At 38.0% G+C, this 23,977-nt stretch overlaps 1 protein-coding gene across 1 annotated transcript; it reads left to right on the top strand.

The window, feature by feature from the left end:
• Window positions 1-1,013: 1,013 nt before the first annotated feature.
• LOC121514532 (anoctamin-1) lies at window positions 1,014-23,690 on the top strand. Its single transcript, XM_041794679.1, has 28 exons — window positions 1,014-1,068; window positions 2,873-3,024; window positions 3,238-3,537; window positions 5,273-5,368; window positions 6,341-6,513; window positions 6,602-6,656; window positions 6,746-6,797; window positions 6,917-6,972; window positions 7,209-7,256; window positions 7,550-7,614; window positions 9,352-9,486; window positions 9,586-9,746; window positions 10,028-10,110; window positions 10,559-10,570; window positions 11,711-11,785; window positions 11,904-11,960; window positions 12,742-12,816; window positions 13,579-13,780; window positions 15,618-15,729; window positions 15,825-15,882; window positions 15,984-16,084; window positions 16,220-16,383; window positions 16,477-16,629; window positions 16,866-16,918; window positions 20,109-20,275; window positions 20,519-20,624; window positions 22,340-22,919; window positions 23,011-23,690. Exons 1-28 carry the CDS (start codon window positions 1,014-1,016, stop codon window positions 23,688-23,690), a joined length of 4,026 nt encoding a protein of 1,341 aa, XP_041650613.1.
• Window positions 23,691-23,977: the final 287 nt, after the last annotated feature.

Raw genomic sequence — 23,977 nt, 5'->3', positions numbered from 1 at the left:
TCCCACTGCAGCATATCAATAAAGTGCTTGTTTTGGAAAAGAGACTAACACGATCTGTTATTCAATAAAATCTGCCGTACTTGATCAGCATTAATGTTTAATTCTGAGTTGATGTTGACGCTATAGAACAGCAATGTCAACAAATTTGCCATTAAGTAATATTATAGCTACTCAACATTACCACCAGAACATCACAAATTCTCTCTTAACTGAGCACATGCTAGTTTTTGTGATTGTCACTGAGTTCAGATACCGTTCGGTTGTTCATAGACTCAGATAATTAACCTCTGGTTTTGGAAACAGGAAATGATGGCTATCTGGAGTTGCTCTTGCAGACATCCTAAGCTCACCTTTCAACCATACTGAAGTATATACAAACACAAGTTTATCATGATGCACTGAAAAACTTGGCCTGGAGAAAGCTTGTCCATCAGTGGTTGCTGTCAGGGGGGCTCTCTGATTGGTGATTCATTTAACAATCAGACAGCAAACAATGGGTCAGCCATGCCCTTTTATTAAAACTATTATAAAATTATTTCTTTAAAAATACAGAATAAAGGTATTATTTTATAATAATTAAAAGCAGCGGTGGACAGTAACGAATTATATTTACTACAATTACTGTAATTGAGTAAATGTGTACTTGTACTTTTTGACAAAGGTAACTAGGATAAGTTAACTTTATTTAATACCTGTAGGTAGATTTGGTTAACAGTGAGTGAGTCAGCCTCCTTCCACACACAATCAACAGGACAGGGCAGGAAAAAACATGATAAAGTGACCACAATGCACAAAAATACAGAGTAACCCTCAATAAAACAAGATATAAGTAGGGCTGAACAATTTGCAAACATAATCTAATTGCAACTTTTTTATCCAGATATTTAATATGCAATTATTATTAGGTTCCTCAACTTGTACATTTTTGAACAGATTCAAGCAATAATCATTCTATAGTATGACCTACATTCAGTCAGGAGAATTCATCATACATTTGACCATTTTATTGCAAAATGAATATACAGTTTTACTTGGTGTGGAAGGCTCTGCACAAAAGATGCCCCCTCGGTTAGTCAAGCAGAATGCAGAATTGAAAACAATGAATTTCAGTTGTAAGATGAATCTGAATGTGAGAGTGCAACAAGCTTTAAGCTATAAAGGAGGCAACTGGGGTGGGGGAGGTGAAGCTGGCTATAAGCTGATCACAGCTGGGGGTATGACTTCCATGAACTAATGCTAAGCTTCATCAATATTAGATAGAATAAACTAGTTATTTTTGCTTATATTGCAAATTTGATACCAATTGCTTTATTGAAAGGGAACATCATTTTCATGTCACTCATTTTGACTAAAAACGTATATAAAACAGAAAAAGGGAGTGGGTTTTTGTAAACCATTTTTTAATTGACACCCGAATGTTTGCATAATGTGTTTAAAATCTCTGTTGCTGCAACAAAAGGAATTTATTAACTGCTATTTCAAATTAAAGAAAAATTGCAACTTCTGCTATTGGTAAATTGCATCATGTCATATTGCAATTTAGTCTTATTTCTGATTAATTGCCCAGCCCTAGATATAAGCCACAAAGACTAATAAAAAGAAATATAAAAGTAAAATAGAAGTACAAATTTGACCTGTATCAGTAAAAATGTGTTAAGCAAAAGCAAGATAAAACAACAATATACCTCAGATGGCAAAAAAAAAAAAAAACAAACAAAAAAACATGGTAGGTAAAACAAGATAGAAATGTGCCATCAGTAAAAACAAGACCAGGACAGATAAAATAAGGTAAAAAAGTACAAAATTCAATAAATAGTCAATAAACAATGAATTTTGTTCCTACATCATTAGAGCTGTATTGCTATGATGGCTGCTGGGACAAAGCTGTTCTTATATTGCTTGGTTTTCAGGCTGGTACGTCATACCAGCGCCCAGAAGGGAGAAGCTGAAATTCGCCATGTAGAAGCTGCAATGACTTTATAAAATCACTACTTTTTCTTAATTTTATTTTGGGGGCGCTATCATACTTAATTACATTTTAAAAAGCATCAAGTACTGTGTAAACATAAACACTAAAGCCAAAATGAGGAGATCTAAGCTTTCTGCCAATCAGAGAATGGTCAGTAGTTTGACTTTCACATTCACTGACGGTCGGTTGCACATAGCGAGAGAATGACTACATATTTCAACCCAGAACAGCTGTTGCCTGGTTGGAGACTCATATTCTCTTTTTTGTTATTGCACATTACGGAAAGATCATATTTTACGGCACATGGCTCTTGGGTGTCAAAAGTAGCTACTCCGTACTGTGAATAAACCTTAAATGCCTTACTTTTAACTTTTACAAGAGTAGATTTATGGACCAGTGCTTGTGCTCCTAACTACTACTTCACACTTAAAACCAAACTCACTGTACTTTTATTTAAGTATGATAGTCTGATACTCTTTTTCACCTCTGGTTAAAAGTTGTAAAAAGATTGGCAAAAAAAAAAAGATGATACATTATAGGGTATAATGAAAAGTTAACTTTGCCACTGTTTGCGTTTTTCTTACTGTTTAATTATTACTATTTCTGTGGTGTTTTTTTTGTCATGAATCAAGGGAGTCTAACTTCACAGCTGGCAGACAACCAGTGAGGATTTTTGTCCAGTGGAGAGTCCAATGAGACATGACTTTGCTTCAAGGTCTAACAATCCAATTAGATTGGGTGGTAGCCTGGGATAATACCGTGATCCTACTGGGAGGAATGGTTCCACCACATATCTGTTGTTTTGTTTATTTTGTAAAGTACCCCTAATGCTGCCAGTATATGCCCTGAACACTAAGGTCCTGTTTTTCTTTCCTACACCAACAGAGGGATGAAACGGAAAAGACCATCTGCCTGTCACCAAAGAGATGAGTGAGACGACGTCCATTCACTCAGCAAAGCTGGTTTCATTGGCTCGATCACTCTCTGGGCTGGGGCTTGATGCCTCTAATGGCGGCACTACTAACCCGCCAGACAACGACAACGACCCTCCTCTGGTAGTGTCTCTTCTTAACATTAACATTCACATTACATAATTTTACTAGCAGTGACATGAAAGCTCTCTCACTGTGGATCTCCCTCACTGTGCAGACACCGATTTTCCCAATTTAACATGCTCTGACACTTTGTCTCTACCTAAATGTCCTTATGTCAGCTTCCTACTCTTCCCACAGTAGTAACATGCTTGTACATGTGTGTTTTGTTCTAAGGAGTCTGGCATTGATCTAGGCCCTGGGCTTTTCTTTGCTGATGGCAAAAGAAAGGTGGACTACATCCTTTGTTACAAATTCAGAAAAAGGCGAGGATCCAAGTCACGTCTTTCCATTGCATCCAATGGGAGTCTGTCGATAACAATACCGATACCAGGCTTGACGAACATAGACACTGTGGAAACGGCTGTGGGAGAGGCGGAGGAGTCGAAGCTGACAGAGGAGGAAAAAGCTTTAATGAGGGAGGAGTTTGAAGCAGGTCTTCTGGACGCTGGGCTGCAGATTGAGCGTGACAGAGAGGTGTGTGGTCTGCTTTTACTCTGCTTTTAAGGTGATTATTTTTCATCTGATGTACACTCCAATTGACAATTATAGGTCAGATGGCGTCCTTAGGTGATGCCAACACAAAGCCTGTGAGTGGATGGCTGCCAAACAGGTTAAGGATAAGACTTAGCCTGTCTCCTGAAACCGGAGAACATGGCTGCCCTCTAATTAAAGAGAGAAGTTAGTATCAGTGGTTTATGATAGTTCAACTTAGAATTTAAAGTTACAATAATAAGAAGATTTAATGTCCACAGATACAACAGTAAAGGTCCTGTAATGGGGTTTTTAGTTGCTTAGGAAGCAGACTTCAATAAAAACGTATGCCTCTATATGACCAACAACAATACAACAAAAAAAAAAAAAAACATTAGAATAGGAATGTTGCTTTTATGTTGTAATTCGTAATGCCTGCATCCACTGCCAGAGGGCAAGTGTCAGATAATAAAACAACAAAACTACCTTTGTTTATGTTTTCCCCAGCAAGGATTCACAGCAAATGACGAGTTTGACTTATAAGAGGGTGAGATTTTCCTATGTACATCCAAATGTACATACTCAGGACAGAACCAGCAAGGAGATCATTTCCTTTCCTTGTACTGCCAACAGAAGTGCACAATAGCACAAGAAATGCTGAATTTTGTCATTGACTGTACAGTATGAGCAAAAATCCATCATAATAAGGGAACTCTATGGATTTTCTATGCATTTTTGTATATATTAGTCTGTCTCTGTAATTGTGTCTATGCTTGTGTTAATGTGGCCATGTGGGATTGTGCACGTTGTGTGTTTTGGCACAGGATTAAGCCTGTGACTGTAAGTGTGAAGCTTGAGGCCAGCTTATGGGGCCTTATTAGAGAGAGTGATCCCCTGCTCGGATGCGCACTGGCACATAAATGTAAACGAGTGGGTTTTTATTTTCCTTGAATAAGTCAAAGACGGCCCTCAGTCTTACCACAGCATTCTTCATTAGTGTGTGTGCTTTTCTAGGACAGATAAAAGGGAGTATTAGCCAGTTTGTACACTCTCACATTAAAGCCAGACTGGGATATATCATCTTAAGATCAAAAGACATCTCTTTTTTAAATCAGGGCTGCAGTAGTTTGACAGTGACATAGAGTGTGTTAAAGCATTTAATGCCACAGCTAAAAAAGTGCTGGTTATCAACATTAGTGACAGCTGTTGCTGTTAGAGCATGGGCTTTGCACCTATGTGGTTACAGTAATTGTACAAGCAGTGGTCCAGACATCAGGTAATAGCTCTGCTATTTTCTCATGATCCAAAATGGTAATTGGCAACATTACAGAGGATTTCATGCACCTCTCCAAACAGGTCATAATCATCTGCCCACATGCCCTATGTGCTGCAGGATTGGGAGGTTCAGTGCTTGAAATAATGGGATTTGGTACAAAAAAGCCTCATTATAACACAAAGTAGCATGCTTACAGGTTTAGAGGAGGCTCATCTGGTGGCCTTGGGACAGGTAGCAGGAGCAATTAAATGCACAGACAAATAGAGTGAGAAAGACAGACTGACAGCTGATCTATCCATTTGGACCAGAAATAATCACTGAAACATTGCTCATGCTATCCATTTATGGGAGAGAAACATCTGGATAATCTTATGATGGCATGCTAGGTGTAGAAGTTGTGTATTTTATGCTTAAATTCCATATTTACACAAGCGTTAAGGTTTTTTTTTGTTTGTTTTTTAGAAATTAAACAGCCTTCGGTTTATTCGGCTCCACATCCCGTGGCCAATACTCAGCCGAGAAGCAGAGCTTCAGAAGATCAAAGTTGCTGTGAAAAAGGTCAGTAGTTTGATACAGTCATTTAAATGCTTTGGTTTTAAATAAGATGGGTTTAGGTAATGCTTTGGAACATTTCTGACAAATGAAGATTATATGCACCAGAAAACCTTAGTGTAAAAACAAGGAGATGCATGAAAATTTATAGTACAAGGTATAAAAAGTTAATAAATCAATTTAGCCTAAATTAAGTTTTTTAGACTAGTTTCAAATAGACTTAAATACAAGACTAAAAGGTTTTAACATTTTGTAGCTTTTGACATTCATTCATTTTCATATTTACCTAAAGAGGTTGTGGGTTAGTTTTGCTGCTTTTATTTTTTATTTTTTGCTTTAGCCTGTCTAGTTAGATATCAAATCCACATCCGTAGTACTACACATGAATTAATAAATTGAGATATTGGGCCAGACAGTATATCTTTATTGTATGTTAGGATAGTTCACAGGCTACCAGACTGATGGAAATAAATTATTAAAACTGATAAAACTCAGCTAAAGTGAGCTCTAGCTTAGCTGTGAGGGTGAAACTGTCATGGAAAAATCAAAGCATCAAAGTCAGAGTCAAAGAATATATTAAGTATCTTAAAATGAGCAATTATACCTAGTAATTTTTTTCTTAAAACCTAAAAATTGAGTTACTTTTTTTACTTAAATGCTTAGTTAAAAAAATTAGACGTTTCATTGTCAGCTACTTTGTGTTATCAAATCATTTCTTTTACTCATATTCTAATCTCAAAATGCTCTGAGAAAGCTTACTTTGAGTATGACAGTAAGAAATATTTCTCTCTTTTCTTTATCTTCCAATCAGCGTATATCAGATGCATAGTTGTGTTGTTAATGTGTTTTAAAGTCTTTTAAAAGGTCTTAAAAGTATCAGATTTAATGTCTGGCTTTCTGTGTGTACCCTGTAGAACAGATATGGTGTGCATTAAAAACAACATAATTTACTGTTTTCTAACTTTTTTTATGGAGCAGAAGTTTGAATTACGGAAACCAGCTGGAATTGCTGGCATTTGGGACTCCATTGTGACCAAAGTCAACATACCATTTCAACCAGACGTCCCTGAGTTTGAAATCCAAAAAGACCCGCAAACAAACACCAACTGCAAAACCCTTAGATACCCTTTCATCAGAGACAAGCTCCAACTGTAAGAACCTGAACTCTCACACACATATAAACACATGTATCTAAAAGTGATCATCAGGTCTTTGACTGTTTCCTGTCATTTCCTGCAGATATGACATCAAGTCAACAGAAACCCTGTTTGACAACGCAACACGCAGCAGAATAGTAAGTCAAGAAAAAAATAGCTTCTCTCTTTATGTTAAGAGGAATATTGTGTATGTAGTTGTAACCAATGTCCATTTTTTTGCATTTAGGTGGCTGAGATTATTTCACGAATTACCTGCAGACAAACCTGCCAAACCACTGGTGAGAATTAAAATTTCATTGATGTGCTGCGGTCATTCGAGTTTTGTTCTTCTTGATGTTATTGTGTCTGTATGCTGATCATATCTATTCTGCTTTTTACTCTTCCTCTTTGTCACAAGGCATCAACTCATTATTGGCTCAGGGTGTTTACGACTCTGCCTTCCCCCTTCATGATGTGAGTATAACAGCAGCAAATGACTCATACTACATACATAAAACATACATAATTCCTGTAAATTTCTCTTTTTTTTTTTTTAGATGTTTTGTATGAACATATTGAATTGTGTAAGGCAGTTGCACAATATGTTTGAAGTATTAACATTAATGTTTCAAACCTTTACCTGCAATGCTGATTATACATGTCACAATGAAAGGCTATCAGTCCAAAATGAAGAGCTTTATTATCTTTAGGGGTCGTTCACAAGAAGGGGAGAGAAGAATCAGAGAAATGACAGACAGGTGAGTGGTATCTAATGAGCCGTTGAAATATGTGATTGACAAAATGTTTTCAAATTAAACTACAAAACTGACACGTTATTAGCCCTTACATATTTTTCATTTGTATTATATTTTAATCGTTTCACTCTACCTCTGTTGCTAAGGAACTTTAGTGATCAAAAGCTGTGTTGTTTGTTTTACAAATGTTGTACACACCACATGTCTTCATTCTGAGTTTTGTATCCTGAATATGTTTATGAATATCAGCTAAGTGTTTTTGATTTAAATGTATTATACTATTTAATGTCTTTTAGATCCTCCATGAAGAATGGGCTAACTATGGAGTCATGCATAAATACCAGCCTGTGGACCTTATCAGGTACTGACTAATAACCCCACCAGGATCTAATAAAACACAAATCGCCTGAAGAGGCAATCATGAAGATCATGAAGAGGCTGTGCTCTTTTGTGGCCTCTAAACCTGTGAAAATAACAGGAAAAGGGAGCATGCAAATTGCAAAGCATGTGGAAAGGGTGAAATACATGCACAAGCATTGGAATGCAGACAGTGACCTAGGTGTGTCTGTCCCATTTTCATGTATGTGAATTAGGAAACATGCAACAATTCACTACAAATACCAGCTACTGGTAATTAAAAAGCAATAACTGCTTCAGGCAGTTACAGTGTTGGTACTTAACATGTATTACATAGGCAACATTTCCTTCTCTCTCTGCTTACTCAATCGTTAGTGTATAAATCAATATTTTATTTACAACCATCTCTTTCTCTTTAAAAGCTTCATGGTGATTATTGACAGATGAATAATTATCATGTTGTGAGTAATGAATAAGTGATGCAGGAGTAGGAGCAGGAGTGCTGAAGAGCTCTTTATGTTATGGTTAACTGGCTTTCAGAACCACAGACAGCTCCAGATAATGAATGTTAATAGGCCTACAGGAAATTCTCCAGCATGGAAAATATCCAATCTCTTTGCACTTGTTGTGCTTTTCATTTATGCAAGTCTCTTGCATTGATTAAGATGCATTGATTATTACTTTGTGTGTATATGCACGCGTGCATGGCTGTCTTGCTGTTTTAACTAATGCCTGTCTAGTACTATTTCATCATATAAGACAGGGATTTCAAAACTTTAAAGCCTGCAACCCCCAAAATAAAAGTGTGAAAGACAAGAGTCTCCTGCTGTCCCCTGGGGTGGTTAAATTATAAAATTTCACACAAAACATTGATTAAATTTACATTTCTGGATTTTGTTAAACTTTCCTTTAATTTTGCAAAATTTTGCTGCATAACTAAAGTTTTATTTTTAATTTGAACTAATTTAATAGATTTCATTTTAAAAAAAAATATGAGTAAAATATACCATTTGACATGGTTAGAAATGTTTCTTTGTTTTTCTGAAGCCATCATAACAACCCCATCTTCAGTGTAATCCCCTGAAATGCAGGCGTTTGCTGCTGTAAATAAAAAAGCAAACCATCATGCTATTTGTTGAGCATCCATAAGAATAAATATATATCAGTGCTTTGGTTTCTATCAGTTTCTATATGCAGCTCTGTGGCGGGTGTGATTTCTTGACTGGAGTTTGGATGCATGTCTGCAGCTCCACACTTTCTCTGTAATTCATGGTCATGTCTACTGTGATCTTTGCACAGAGACAGTTGCAAATACAGCTGTCAAACTTTGTGGGCGCGTTGGCACCAGCATGCAATTCATGCTTATTGTTTTGGGGATAGACTGCTAAGATGGGTCAGACTGCAGCAGTAATCAGATGCTATTAGTGAGTGCAATCTCTTTCTTATGAATCTGGCCCAAAGTTTTATAAATGTTTGAACTAACAGATGGTTGATTTTATTGGCTATAGAAACATACCAGTGGGGCCAAACATAGAAAGTGGCTCTGACACTTCAAAGATTATCCTCCTACAGGGTAACAAGTGCTTTTAGGATTTTATGTTGTTATGATTTTCTTGGTGGATAGATAAATCTAGTCTGAGGTGGGTGAAAATAACAGTTAAGAATGTCTGAAAAGAATTTCCAGTCTGATTTGAATGCTGTGTTCCCGTCAGGCTTAACCAATTCCCTTTTATTTTATCAGGAAGTACTTTGGAGAGCAAATTGGGTTGTACTTTGCTTGGCTGGGTGTTTATACTCAGCTCCTCATTCCTCCCTCTGTACTGGGCATCATTGTCTTCCTGTACGGCATATTCACAGTGGACACCAATGTGCCGAGGTAGGCAGACACAGAAACAACAATGTTATGCATGTTTTCAAGTTATATTATCGTCACAGATGTGTTTATGTAATCCTTTGTGTTTGTTTTATATTCCAGCCAGGAGACATGTGATGACAACCTGAACATAACTATGTGTCCGCTGTGTGATGGTGTTTGTGACTACTGGCAGCTGAGTACGGTGTGCTCTCTGGCCCGAGCGTCATACCTGTTCGACAACGGAGCCACTGCACTCTTCGCCATTTTTATGTCACTGTGGGGTAAATATACTTTCAGTACAGTTTCCTGATTACATTGCAGCACCTTTGTTTGAATAGATTAACTGAATAGGCACTAGCAGGATAAGCAACAGTCAATTTGATTGACTTCTAATTTGATTGACCTGGGAAAAGACATTAAACAGCAGATGTCAGAGCTTAAATTTCATTAGAACATAGGGCTTCCTTGTGTGAACAATTAAATAAGTTCAGTCAAAAGGTCTGGATTAATCACATATAAATGGCTGTGATTTCTAACCGATTCCCTCTGTGTCATCATGTAGCTGCCTGTTTCCTTGAGCACTGGAAGAGGCGACAGATGTGTCTGAAACATACCTGGGATGTGACCAGCTTGGAGGATGAGGAGGTATAAAATGAATTCAAGAAAATTATACACTGTGAACAAACTGTAAAACAAACTATAGTGTATTATTTGACAATTAATGAATTATGACAAGTGAAACATCCACAATAACCGCTGATTGTTTAAATACAAGGTCAGTTAGGGTGATAGTGTTAACCTATTTTTACCTTGGTCTGCTCTGACGACAGTGACAGGTTAAGGGTTGACTCACAGATTATCATTTGCCCTCTCTTGAACACACACACAAATATAACTACCCATACACACATGTATTACCATGACTCTTAGCCCTGTAAGGGTCTGTAATGGGATTGGTGTTCTTAAAGCACTGCGCTCGCTGGATAAGGTGACGCAGCAGGGTCACAATGTAAACACACATGCAGAAAAACACAACTCTCACTCTCTATTTGTGTCTTTGTTTCTCTTTTTTGAATCCCTCTGCTGCCTGAAGGACCGAATGCAGGTGGGCCAATTTGCTACTTCACCAATGTCTGTACTCACATCTGCTATCTCTTTTCTAGCATTGGTATTTATTGGTCTATGTTTATATGTTTTTTAAGATTGAAAATAAGAAAAAGATCAGCCTAAAAATTTTTTGAGGAAAATGTTAATAAAACCCAAGATTGTCTCTCCAGGACAGTCTAGCTGTAGACCTCACATTTCTGACAGCCACTCTCACAGGCTGTTCATCTGAGATGCTGTATATCTCAGAAAAAAACACTAAAAATTTCAAAATAATATTGGGATAAAGTTACATTTAGGGTTAGGGTAAGGGTTAAGGTAAGGGTAAAGAAACCAATACTTAATATTAAAAGCCTGACCTGAAAAACCATTGCTACATAGGTAAGTAGCTCAGTTAGCTTTAGCTCAGTTGGTAAAGTTCACATTAATAGCATGCCTAGCTACACTGACTTATGTAGTAATGTTAATTGTGTAGCTAGAGAAGCTACGTTAGCTTTAGCTAAAGCTAACGTAGCTAAAGTGAGCCACTGTTTTTTATAAAGGTGTCACTACCTGAACAACCTGGTTGGAGATCCATATTCTCTCAAGGAAAGGGCATATTTTACTGTACACTTCCTCTGTAGCTACTCAATACTCAGTACTTATTGCTTGTTCATATTTGCCAGTTGTTGGGGGCTGATCTGGGCCAAAAATGCCTAATCAAATTTTTGTCCCATTTCAGCCCAGGTATCTGATGATTCACAATATGTATTTGTTTTTAAATAAATCTTAAGGAATACAAAAAGTATTAAAAAATGATAAATAATCATCTTAATGTTGATCAAAAAATCATGATAATCATTTTGGTCAAATTCCTGCAGTCCTACTGCTAGGTGGGAGACTTTGCTCCCTTAGGGCTACAGATATAAAATCTTTGACTATATCAGAGGTCCTAATGATGTGCAACATCTGTCGAAAAATGGAAGCAAATATTTTCCTCTGTTTCGTGAATCTGCATTTTTAGGTTGATTAGGAGCCATGGTTTTAAGACTTGTAAAGTTGTGAACAACTGAGATAAAAGTAGTTAAATAAATATATTTTTTTTGGCATTTGTGTTTATTATCTGTGGGTTGGTAATAATCTGTGCATGTCTGTGCTGTAGGAGGAGCTGAGGCCTGAATATGAGGAGGCTCTGAAGGAGAAAAAGGCCAAAGTGAGAGCAAAGTCAAAGAAGAAGGTATCATATCTGAGTGTTGTAAAACATTTTTAGGACTTGTAACAAAAACTGCTGATATGCTTCAACAGCCTCTTTTACAGGTATTGTTTCCTTAATCTGTGTCTTAATTCTGTTGCAGATGACTCAAGCAGCGAGTAATGTGGACGGAGAAACAGACCAGATGCTGTCCTCTCAGGTATCACTGCTTACTGTGATCAGACACATATGGAGGCGGCGGGATGGTGAGGGGTTGGGTGGGATTTAAATTTGTTTATTAACAGATGCTAAGACACTGCTCCCTCCTACAATCACACTGCACATAGTGAAGATAGACAACGGTTGCTGTTTGAACAAATTCAACAGCCGGTCTAGGTTTGTTAAACCCAGAAAAGTAAAATCAGACTACGTTCAGTTCAGTGTTAATTTTGGCAGCTATTTTTTATTTTAGTCTCAGTCACAAAATGTCTTTTAGTTTTAGTCTAGTTTTTGTCATGGAAAAAAAGGCTGTCGACGAATAATTTTAGTCATAGTTTTAGTCGACAAAATTAACACTGATTCAGTTCTTGTACAATTTGAATTTTAATTGAGCTTAAAGTTTCCAGCACAATTTTGCAAAGTCAAACAAAATGAATCGATTTGTGATCAAATAAAAATCCCAGTATGCGTATGTGTTGGTGCTTGCACAGGAAACCCCCCTTACCTACAGTGGGTGGTTGAGTCCAAAGCTGCTTACCTGCCCCAGATTAGCCCAGATTACGGATGGAGAGAGGAAAGGAAGGAGAGAGGAGGAAGGGGAGGGGATTTCTTCCTCTTTCAGACAGCACACATACACCTGCCAGACAGTAAACATAAAGTGTGGGCAAAACATGTGCTGGAGATTACTACACATTACATACTGTGTGCATACATTAAAGGATTTGTCAGTGTAGGAGGGCCTTTTCTGTGAACCAAAGTAATGTGTGTATTTCTCTTGACAGCGAGAACCAGAGTCCCTGGAAATCGAGGACCACCTTAAAGGTTACATCATCAATGTGTCTACATTACTACTACTGGTATGGTCATTTGATTCTCATGATATTTTCTATCTTCTTACCTCCATTAACTACACAATAAATCTCTCTGTGACTCTGTTTCTTGTCATGAAGAGTCCAGGCATTTCTATCCATCTATTTTTTCATTTATCTACAAAATTCCGTCACTGGTTCTGCAATACTGTTTACAGGTGCATCCAAGAAACTGAATATCGTGAAAGAGTACTTTTTTCTGTGATTTAATAGAAGAAGTAAAACTTCCATATATTCTAGATAAATCACATACAAAGTGAAATATTTCAAAAATTTTTTGTTTTAAGTTTGATAATTAAGGCTTACAGCTCACAAAAAGTCAAAAACCAACCATCTCAAAATATTAGAACATGACAAAACATCAGTCCAAATAAGGATTTATGATACGGGAATGCTGACCTTCTAGAAATTATTCTCATTTATGCACTCAGTAACTGGTTGGAGCTCCTTTTGCACAAATTACTGCATCTATGCAACTTGGCATGGAGCCAGTCAGTTTGTGGCACCGCTGGGTTGTTATGGTCTGTGTACTATTAATTTTTTCTCACAATCCAGTTTATTCTAGTTTTTAAGACAGACTTTATTATAGCTAGAAAATAAAAACAGACAGATACATGAAATTGCGAAAACAATAAGAGAAAATTGCAGAAAAAGTTATGTTTAGCAATATAAAGCTCTTGTTCTAACATATTGTCAAAGAAAATATCTACACCACGTTGGTAACTTACTTTATGTTGCTGTGTGTTTCAGATCTTTGTAACCTTCTCAGCGGTGGTTGGAGTGGCAGTTTATCGTATCTGCATGTTAACCGTGTGGTCCATGAACCCTGATCATGATGCCAAGGCCAGCGTGAGGATGACCGTCACCACCACGGGCATTGTCCTGAACATGCTGATCGTTCTCGTTCTGGAGGAAGTCTATGGAGCCATCGCCGTCTGGCTGACTGAGCTGGGTAGTTTATTCATTTCTGTTATAACATAAAGCATCATAAAGGAAAGTCTTATGTCTTGCAATGAAGGGTTGCCAGGACTGTGTGACATAACTATTCCAATTGAAACTAGCTTACTAACGCCAACTTGCAAAACCTCCATCACAGCATACAGCATATAATGTCTTTAAGTTGTAATAGTATTGCTGTCATTGCCAAATGTAATACAATATTCAAATGTGGCCAGCACTGAAATCAGTTAACTACACAGTTGTTTAATCTAGTTTTTCAGTGGTTTTTGTTGACCATTTTTTGCATTTTTTCGCCAAAAATTATACAATCTATATCAGAGGAAGTTTTACACTTTAATAATTAATTCATCAGGATTTTAGTATGATTCTTTTGCAGTGTAGTTCTGTAACTATGTAGAGAATTTACTAAAGCACAACTAACCTGCTTAATGCTGGCTCAGACTGCATCATTTATTTAACAGTTGCAATAGTCACTATATCAGATTAGGTGATCACAGAGCCAGGAATTTGTGCAGTGACGTGACCAACAGGCATGCCAGACTACACAGTGCCCACTGATCAGTCCTCACAACCAAAATAATGACAGTAGAATGAGGAGGGTGAATCTAGACTACACCCAGAAAGTTGACTGTAAACATACTTAAATGCTGTGCAATTTTTGTATGGCCATCCAAACATTTCAGTGAAGATAATCTAGCTTGATGCTAATGCTAACCACAGTCACCAGGTTGCTGGAGTATGTCTGCTATCTCTCTCCAACATTTTTTTTTTCTGGTAGTTCCTCAATAATGCATCATAAAGGCTGTTGTTGCCAGAGCTCGACAAACTTTCCTCTGCCTCATTGTTCCACCTCACAGCACCAACTCCATCTCTTGTCTTGCTCTGTTTTGTTTACACTTTCTGAGTGCTGCACATGAAGATCGCTCTGTGCTCTTAATGGGCAACCTCACTGAAGTCATGTAACAAATTTTCGGAGTAAGGACAAAAATCTAAAGTGCTAAACTTTCTGTAGGGAGTGGTCGTGAGGTGTCTCAGATATATCCTAGAGTGTCAGTCACTCTTACACGCTACACAAGATGAAACAACAGATTTTCAGGGCATTTTCAAGCCTGAACCCCTATGACTTTCCAGTCAGGCTATAATTGAGCTAAAATCTTGTGAAATCTTTGTCTTTTCTTTATCCTTCTCATCCCTGTTGGACAACATAAATGAATTGTATTTGCTTAATTGCATTGAAGTCATTAATTTCAACTGAAACACCAAATAATGTAGATTAATCTTACCATTTTTGTGTATTCTCTCCATATTTTGCACACTTGCTACTCGACATATTTCTTTGCTGTAGTTTCTGTCTGATTTGCTAGTTGTTGTTATGGATGTCTTCGCTCCATCCTTTGAGACCAAAATCTTTTTATTTAGCAGATCTTTTATTTAGTTTTTGCAGACAGTACATAAAGGAACAAAGTGGTAAATCAATTATGAAATATGCTCATGCAAGATTTGAATATCTTGATAGCCCTCCCAGCACCTACCCTTCCAACTTCCCACTGTGTTTATGTAAATTACATAAATACTTTATGTACCAAGAAACCTAAAAACCCAGAGGAATTCCTCTTTCCTATTCATAATGAGATCTGACACAATGTGTTAAGTTTGAAAATACAAAGCTGTAATTGGATATAATTCTATTCAAAACAAGTATTTTCAACATGAAAGACCACCTTACTGATGAAGAAACATATGTTTGGATAAATTCAATCACTGATTGATGAAAAAAACATATTGTGTGCATCACAGTGTCTTCAATCATTGTGTCTCCTTTCTAACAGAACTTCCAAAGACAAAGGAAGAGTTTGAAGAGAAGCTCATTTTTAAGTCTTTTTTTCTCAAATCCATGAACGCCTTTGCACCTATCTTCTACGTGGCCTTCTTTAAGGGCAGGTGTGTGTCTTCTTTTATAAGGTATCACTACTATGAATTTACTGCCTTGTTTTTCTTTATACCTCATCATATGGCTCTGTCCCCTCATCCTGCAGGTTTGTTGGACGGCCTGGTGATTATATTTACATCTTTGGAGACTATCGCATGGAGGAGGTAGTTACAGTTACACACATTATTTTTGTTATTGTTTCTGTGTCTGTTTATGCTTTGTAAATATTCTTCAATTTAGTGAGAGAAAAAATCTTTTTTCCCAGTGTGCTCCACCTGGCTGCCTCATTGAGCTGTGCATCCAGCTCAGTATGATCATGCTCGGAAAGCAGCTCATCCAAAATAATGTGTTTGAAGTTCTTGTACCGTAAGTATTTTCAATACATGGGTTTTTTTTTGTTTTGTTTTTTTTAGAAATTTAAAGCAAGCATTTTTCACAAATCTGTTTACAAAATGCACAGCCCATTCTTTCCTTCCTCAAAACTACTGTCTGTTTTTACAGAAAGCTGAAAAATATGTACAGAACAATGCAAGAGGAAAAAGGAAAGAAAAGAGAAGCAGAGGAGGAGCAGGAGGAAGAGGAAGAGAAGAGACCAAAGCAACAATTTGAGAAGGATTTCATCCTTGAGCCCTATGAAGGAGTGGCCCCAGAGTACATGGAAATGAGTGAGCCTCTCCCAGTCCTGCATTATTAAGTCACAGAAAATGAAAGCTATTTATTTATATTTCAACCATGTCTTCCTGTTTCCTTGTCTGCAGTGATCCAGTATGGGTTTGTGTCTCTCTTTGTGGCGTCTTTCCCACTGGCACCAGCATTTGCTCTACTCAACAACATCATTGAGATTCGTCTTGATGCTGCAAAATTTGTCACTGAGATCCGACGGCCCGATGCTGTGAGGTGTAAAGACATAGGTATGGATCACGCATGGACATTTCCACTCTGTCACTCTCTGTGTGGATGTGAAAAAATGCTTTCTTGGAACTTTTAATTACTTTCTCTTCCTTTCCTTTACCTGTCCCTGTCTGTCTCTGTCTTCATGTTTGCCTGTTTGTCACTTTTCCTTCATATAAACACGCTTTTACGCACACACAATTCAAAACACTTCCCTCTTTCTCTCCGTCTCTTTGCATGGACATGCTCTCTTCAGGGATTTGGTACAACATTCTCTGTGGAATCAGCAAGTTCTCTGTCATAACCAATGTAAGTGTGTCTGAGTGAGTCAGTCTGTCTGGTATTCCCCTTTAATAGCGAGTCAGTATGTTTACATGCAGTTGGAAAAAATTATTATTATTATTATTGTGTTAGTCTGACTGGATCTGCAAATTGAGGCCAGACTAACACACCTACAGCTAATTATTTAATCTTATAAGTACTCATCTCAGTAAAATCAGGCTGGGCTAAGTGTTCTGAGCATGCTGCAATGTTTCTGTGCAGATTTTGACCCAGAAGTTGATAAGCATGAATGCAAGCAGAAGTCACATTGAGGCCTGCCTTTAGATGACATCATAGGCTAGAGGGATAGCATGAATTGCTTCTGTTCCAAAAACAGAATTGAAACATCAAGTATGTTCAACATGTGCAGAGTTGTAAAATTTGTCCATCTTTTCATCGTTCCTCGTGTAAACAGTTTTCGACTTTCTATCATAGGTCCTTCTCAATCCCTCTGTTGGCACCCTTGCGTCCCTTATTTGTGTTGTTTCCTTAAGTCTTAGCGCCACCCAGCAAAGAATTGAAAGAAAGATGTGAGGAAGAGTCACAAGGAGGAAGGAAGCACAACTTAACATATGAGAATATATGAGCATATTTTTGTTAGAAAAGCCTGAAAAAGTGATCTTTGCATAATATGTCCCCTTTAAGTAGACCCTCATTTAAAATCGTTTCAAAATCTTTTAGATTATTTCATATAATTGTAGTGTTAAAATATAGCCATAAAATGTTTTAAACAAGAAACAATCAATAGTTATATGCAGCATTCTTTATTCTTCAAACTTTTGCCTTATGGCTCTACTTGGTTTGGCATGGAAGCTCAGTGCGGCAGGGGATTTTCTTTTCCACTACAACCAAGAAGTACCCATTTGAGGACGCATCATTTTGAGTCGTGGCCAAAAGTCATAGTATATTTTAAGTAGCTCAGTGCTGTGAGAGTAACATGAGAAAAAAAGTCAAACTGTGTGGAGGTACGGCTTTTCAGCAGATGCCACACCTCCAAACCAATCACATCCCACTATAGGTCAAAAAGCCAACCTTACAAGAAGTCAGACATCTTTGGTTGCTCAGCTGAGAGCAGGAACCCTTCCTCTGGCTCTTGGAGTTGTCAGGTTTAAAAACATGTCAGAGGAGCAGAGGCTTAAGGAGAAGTGAAGAATGGATCTCATTTTTTTCTACATCGCCATGTATTTGAAGAGTTAAGATCACATCTGATGAATGAAATGTTTGTTCAAAACCCTGTAATATTTTGGAGCAATGATGATGACAGGAGGGAGTGTTTTTTACTCCAATGTTTATAAGTTGGTTTGGAAGAAATGTCAGGATAGTTTGTTTCATTAGTATTATTCTCCCATGCGTCTACTTTTGTTTTCTGGTATTTTTGTATTAATATGCATGACACAATTATAAAATCAAATCAAATCAATTATCAGTAACCAGTTGAAAGTTGGCATACTGCCATCTACTGCAGTGGACGTGGACATGCTCCGGTTTATTAATCAGTTGTCCCTCTGTGCATGTATACTAGGATAAGGACATTAGTCCAGTTAAATGACCCCATCAAGCCATAAGCATAGCTTGACTCTACTGTGCATGTAAACGCACTGACCACACTGCTAGAGTGACTATCCCTTTTTGTCTACATTTTGACAGCATCAAGTATTAACTTAATAACATTAAGTTTTGTCTTTGTTTGTTCTTGTTTGTAGTTAAAGCTGATGTCTTGTTAAACAGGATGCCATGATTGGATTTTCATTTCTTTTTTTTATGTTTTGTTACAGTGAGTGTTTGTCTTGTAAATGTTTGAAGTGTATTTCTTCCCTCATAAAGCTTTAAAAAGTGTGAATTCACACTTGTGTTTGCTGGTAGACCTCTTAATCCTTGATCTGTTTCTTGTTTGCCATGTCTTATCAAGCTGTAGTCACTGATTCTAATAGTAGGAAACCAGTGACACTGTCAATGGGGTCACAAACAGGAACTTACTATAAAAAGATTCCTCAGTGCTCTCAGCAGTGGAGAATCTTACAGGGCGCTTTAAAGTCCATGTCTGTGTCTCCCTCACTGGCTCTGGGTGCACTGATGTCTAACTCAAGCTGGGAACAGTTACTTTGTGGGCTTATAAATCATTATCATAATATATGTATTTTTTGTTATTTAATCCCAGATGGCATCAAAAATCAGATGCAGGGACCAGCATGGGTGATGAAAAATGTCAAAAATATTTGAAAAGACGTGCATCTCTGGTTCTCTTCAGTGTGGGGCTCCACAGAGGCACTGAGAGCAACAGCTCATAAAAGGCCTTTATTTCATCAGGGTACAGACTCTTAAAAACACACTGGCATGTTTTTATGAGTCCATGGCCCTGATGAAATAAAGGCTTTTTATTAACTATCCCTCTGAGTGCCTCAGATCTCCTTAATAACAATAAAATTGTAAAGCTATAGCAGAAATATTAGGAACTGGTCCAAGGCCAGTCAGTGTTATCTATATGTGTCATCAGAAGGCACATGTTCGGCCATGTCTACACCCCAGACGTGATCATAAAGATTGTTCCACTGGAGAATAGTGAGAAAATTAAGGCTGTGTCCCAGACTGCTTTTGGAGAGTCTAGACTGGTGAGAGGGCATTAAGAGCTCCTCGCAACATGATGCTACCTTGAAATTTAAATGCTTTGTAAAGGAGAGGAAGGGTTTGTAATTCTAGATTATATTCATCATGATTTTACATCAAATGTTTGATTTTTTTAGTGAGACAACACCGACAAACTAATTCATGTATGTATTATCAGTAATCCTTGTCTTTGTCAACACAGATGCAGCATTTTTATAGACGTAGGAGGTGAATCTTAGGAGATGTACAATCTGATTGCAAATGCAATATTTCAGCCTAGCTGAAGCAGTTTAAGTGTTTTGGCACCTGTTAAAGTCAAATGTGCTAACTTTTTTCACTGCTTCAGGTTGTCCCTAAAATCACATAAATCTGACTTTAAGAACAACAGCAAATTAAAAAGCCATTTGAATTAAAAATCAATGCTGATATTAATCTTTCGTAAATAAAGTATGTAAAAGATGAAAAATATATCATGGAAGTTTCTATGTAAAGTTGAATTCATTGTAATGCTGAATCTAGTGGGTCTTTACTGTTGTACAGTCTTGCCATTTTCTTGTCTTTTATGTCTTTACAGGCATTTGTCATCTCCTTCACATCAGAGTTTGTTCCACGAATGGTTTACCAGTACATGTACAGTGTTAATGGCACCATGAACGGCTACACAGAGCACTCTCTGGCCTACTTCAATGTCAGCAACTTTCCACCAGGCACTGCGCCACCCTCCAACATCTCCATGTGCAGGTCAGAGTGACTCTTCACCTTGACATACCTGGATTTTCCTGTAAATCCTTGAGCCCTGCAGCTTAACTGTGACTTTACCTAAATGCTAAACATCTCTGGAGTTTTCAGAAAGTGTAAAATGTGTCATTTATAGCAGGGATTGTACGAACACTAATCTCTCCAGGAATTACCATGCCATAGTGATGTTCATTCATGTGATCTAAGTTCCTCCACACTAATACTCTTACTCTCTGGGGGTTTCAGATATAAGGACTACAGAGACTCACCTTGGGACCCTGACCCTTACAGCTTCTCCAAAGAGTACTGGTCCATGCTGGCAGCAAAACTGGCTTTTGTCATTTTCTTCCAGGTAAAAATATAATATTTATGAATGTGTTTATGGTAATGTTGGTTTTTACCCTTGTGTTTTCTTTATTTGGACTACATGTTTGTTGTCTCTGCAGGTCAATCCCACCCTGGCTTCACGGTTTTCAAAGCATGATAACATAAAGTGTCTGTTATGTTAGTGTCACATAATTTTCTTCAGCTCCATTTCATCTATTAAACACAACATTCACACTTTTACTCAAATTTATGGCCATTATGCATCATTCACATGAGATTATTCATTGTGTTTGAGTTTTAAAATTATAACAATTTTAATTTTTTTCCCCTCTGGTTGCATTTAGAGGATCATTTGATAATTTATGATTAGAGACTGGTATATGTTAAATTCTTTGTAAAAATGTTTTGTTTTTTTTTTTAAAACCATGAATATATTTTAATGGCAGAAAATATTCCCACTCGTTGTCCTTGCAGGTCAAAAATGACCCGGTTTGATTTTCCTCGCTTTTAAGCATTTGTGCAATTTATCACCCTTTTCTGTGTTTACACTTTTCAGCTTTCTGACACAAATTTTAAACTCCTCTTTATAATTTATAGTCCATGTAATTCTGTAACCTCAGTAAGCATTTTTAGTGTCAAATTAAGCCAAAAAATGAAATATTTTTGATTAAAATCTTGAACACATGAACATTTAATGATGGATTATCACCAACAGGGTCCTTGCAAAGTTTTATCAGAATACTGTTTTGGAAATATTGATTATTTTTTCAATGACAGCACGTAATCACACTTCTTGTCCTCAAAGGCCAAAACATACTCTGCCTGGTTTGTCTTGTTATAAAGCATGAGATATATCATATAATTCAATGTTGCATCTTTTTTGCTGACTTAAGTCCAAGTTTTACCCATGTAGATAACTAACGCTATATGTTTTTATAAAACACCCATAATTCATTGCATGGACTGATCATGTAGAGTGTTTGCAAAGTGTGGTAGGGAACCATCCATGTTATTTTTGGGTGAGTACATCAAAGAAACCCATTCTTATTTGATAAGAACATTTGAAAATAGGTCAAAAATAACACAAAGAGAATATAAAGGCTAAAAGGAGATCTCACCCATTATTTATGAGCTTTTTATTTGTGTGCAATGTTTGTTTTTGTTGTTCCATCAGAAAACCAATAGCAGAGACCAATTATTTTAAAATATGGTGTTATTTTGTGTTTTTAACTGTGCAGTAAGTAAGTGTTATAGAAATAGGGACATGGCGGGCCTGCTTAAGATCCGATACATCTGAACTAAGTTTATCTGCTTATACCAGTTCACGATCTAATGACAGTGATTTATTTATCCCAGATACAAAATCCGTATACCTCACTCTACATGGAACATATTGGGATTATTTTTATGTAATAAGGTCAAGGATTATAGCAGCACTAAAAGTCTGAGACCTGCAGTGAGTCGGCCAGTTTTAGCATAAATGCTGACAGAAAGTGTGGCTTCAAAAATAACTTTGACTAAGTGAAACTTTGATTCTGAATTGAATCAGTCGTGCTTGATCAGTTTAAAAAGGTTAATGTCAACCTATTTCTATAACTGTGTTCCTTTATACCTGCTAAACTGGATTTCCCTCAGGACAACAACAAAATAGATACCTTTTAAAAAGGTAGCACCAACTCAAAGCATGCTCTACTTAATATGAAGTAAACCTTTAAGATTTCTTTCTAATCTACCCTGCAGAACCTCGCCATGTTCCTCAGCCTGTTGGTTGCCTGGATGATCCCAGATGTACCACGATCTCTGCGGGAACAACTGAAAAAAGAGAACATGATTCTGATGGAGTTTCTCCTGAATCAAGACCAAGAAACACGTGCCAAATATCAGTCTCCGAGACGCTCCACCCCCTACTTCCCATCTCCTGTAGACATTGTGATTGAGGCCCCACCAGAAGAGGAAGAAGAAGAAGAGGAGCAGCAGAAAGAGGAAGAGGAGGATGTGGAAAACAATTTAGATGTTCTTGAAAGGACCAGTGACAGTCTCCCAGAGATTGGTAAGGAACTGGAAGACGCTGAGGACAATGTACAGGAGGAAGGAGTGGTAGATGGAGGAAATGAAGCTGAGAAGGAAGAGGGTGAACAAAAGGAGAAAGATGGAGAGCTAAATGAAGAAGACGGCAAGGGAGATGCTGATAATAAGGAGGAAGAAAAAGAGGAAAAAGGAAAAGGAAAGGAAAATGAAAAGGAAGTTGAAATGGAGCCTGCTGAGAATGAGAACTTTACCGTGGACCTGGACTCCTTAATGGGTGAACTGGGCCTTTTGGGTGAGAATAATCAATCCTAACCATCATTTTGGTTTAAGATGTTGTTTTTGCACAATGAATTTCAACAATTGTCTTTTTTTCTATCATATAGATGAAGAACCCTCACCGAGCACAGCCAAAGATGCAGATCTCCCTCACTCAGGCTCCAAACAAGAAATCCAGAAACACCCACAGGCTCCATCACAGCCGTCATCTGACAGAGGCTCGACACAGAGTCTGAAGGGCTCACAAGCAGAACTTACAAAATCAAGTGTTGACACCAAGCCCTTCTCACTCATTGCTCCTCCTCCTCCTCCCAGAGAGCCAGGCTCAAGAGCAAAGTCCCGCTGCTCCACCCTGCCTTCCCGCCACAGAGGGGCTGAGGCTTGTTACAGCCTGCCGCGGCCCAGCCACTCCACCAGCCTCACCAGGTTCCAACAAGTGGCCTCACTTACTCCCCTTGTTCCTCTCAGCTCCTCATTATCAGCCTCATCAGACCCATTCTCTCCTCCACACACGCCAGTGTCACCTTTACCTCCAATCCCCACACAGCTACAGTCCCCTCCAGCCCCACAGCCTAAAGCTCCCAGCGAACTGTTTGCACTCAAAGGTCCCCCGCCTCAGCAGCCCCGCTCCAGGGGAAAAGCTCGGTGCTCCACACTGCCTCCACGACAAAGAGTCCCCGGTCCAGAGGAGCACGCTGCCAAGCCGAGCCATTCTACCAGTTTTACAAAGCTGGGAGACTGCATCCCCCCTTCCCCCAGTGAACTAAAGAGAGACACTTTGGTATGAGCAGAGCTGGAAGGAGAGGGAGAGGGACAGCGGGCGGCAGAGGGAGGGGGAGGAACGATCCAGATTAGCATCTCCTGTCTGTGCCTGGAGTCTCACCCCTCCGTCTGTCCTGCCTATCTGCAAACATAATACCTGGGGTCTGAGGAGAGACCATCCAGCAGATCATTTATATCCTCCTAATCTTCACAGAGTTGTTTACACCACTCGGTGATTTAGGATTGCATGAGATAAAAGGAGGGTTGAACGACTCAGAAAAGACTGCTGTGAACGGCCCATAATGCCCTAAA

This window comes from Cheilinus undulatus, linkage group 9, assembly GCF_018320785.1.
Source record: "Cheilinus undulatus linkage group 9, ASM1832078v1, whole genome shotgun sequence".
NCBI classification, from domain to species: domain Eukaryota; kingdom Metazoa; phylum Chordata; class Actinopteri; order Labriformes; family Labridae; genus Cheilinus; species Cheilinus undulatus.
The sequence above is the reverse complement of the archived record's forward strand: the minus strand, read 5'-3'. Positions and strand labels throughout refer to the sequence as shown.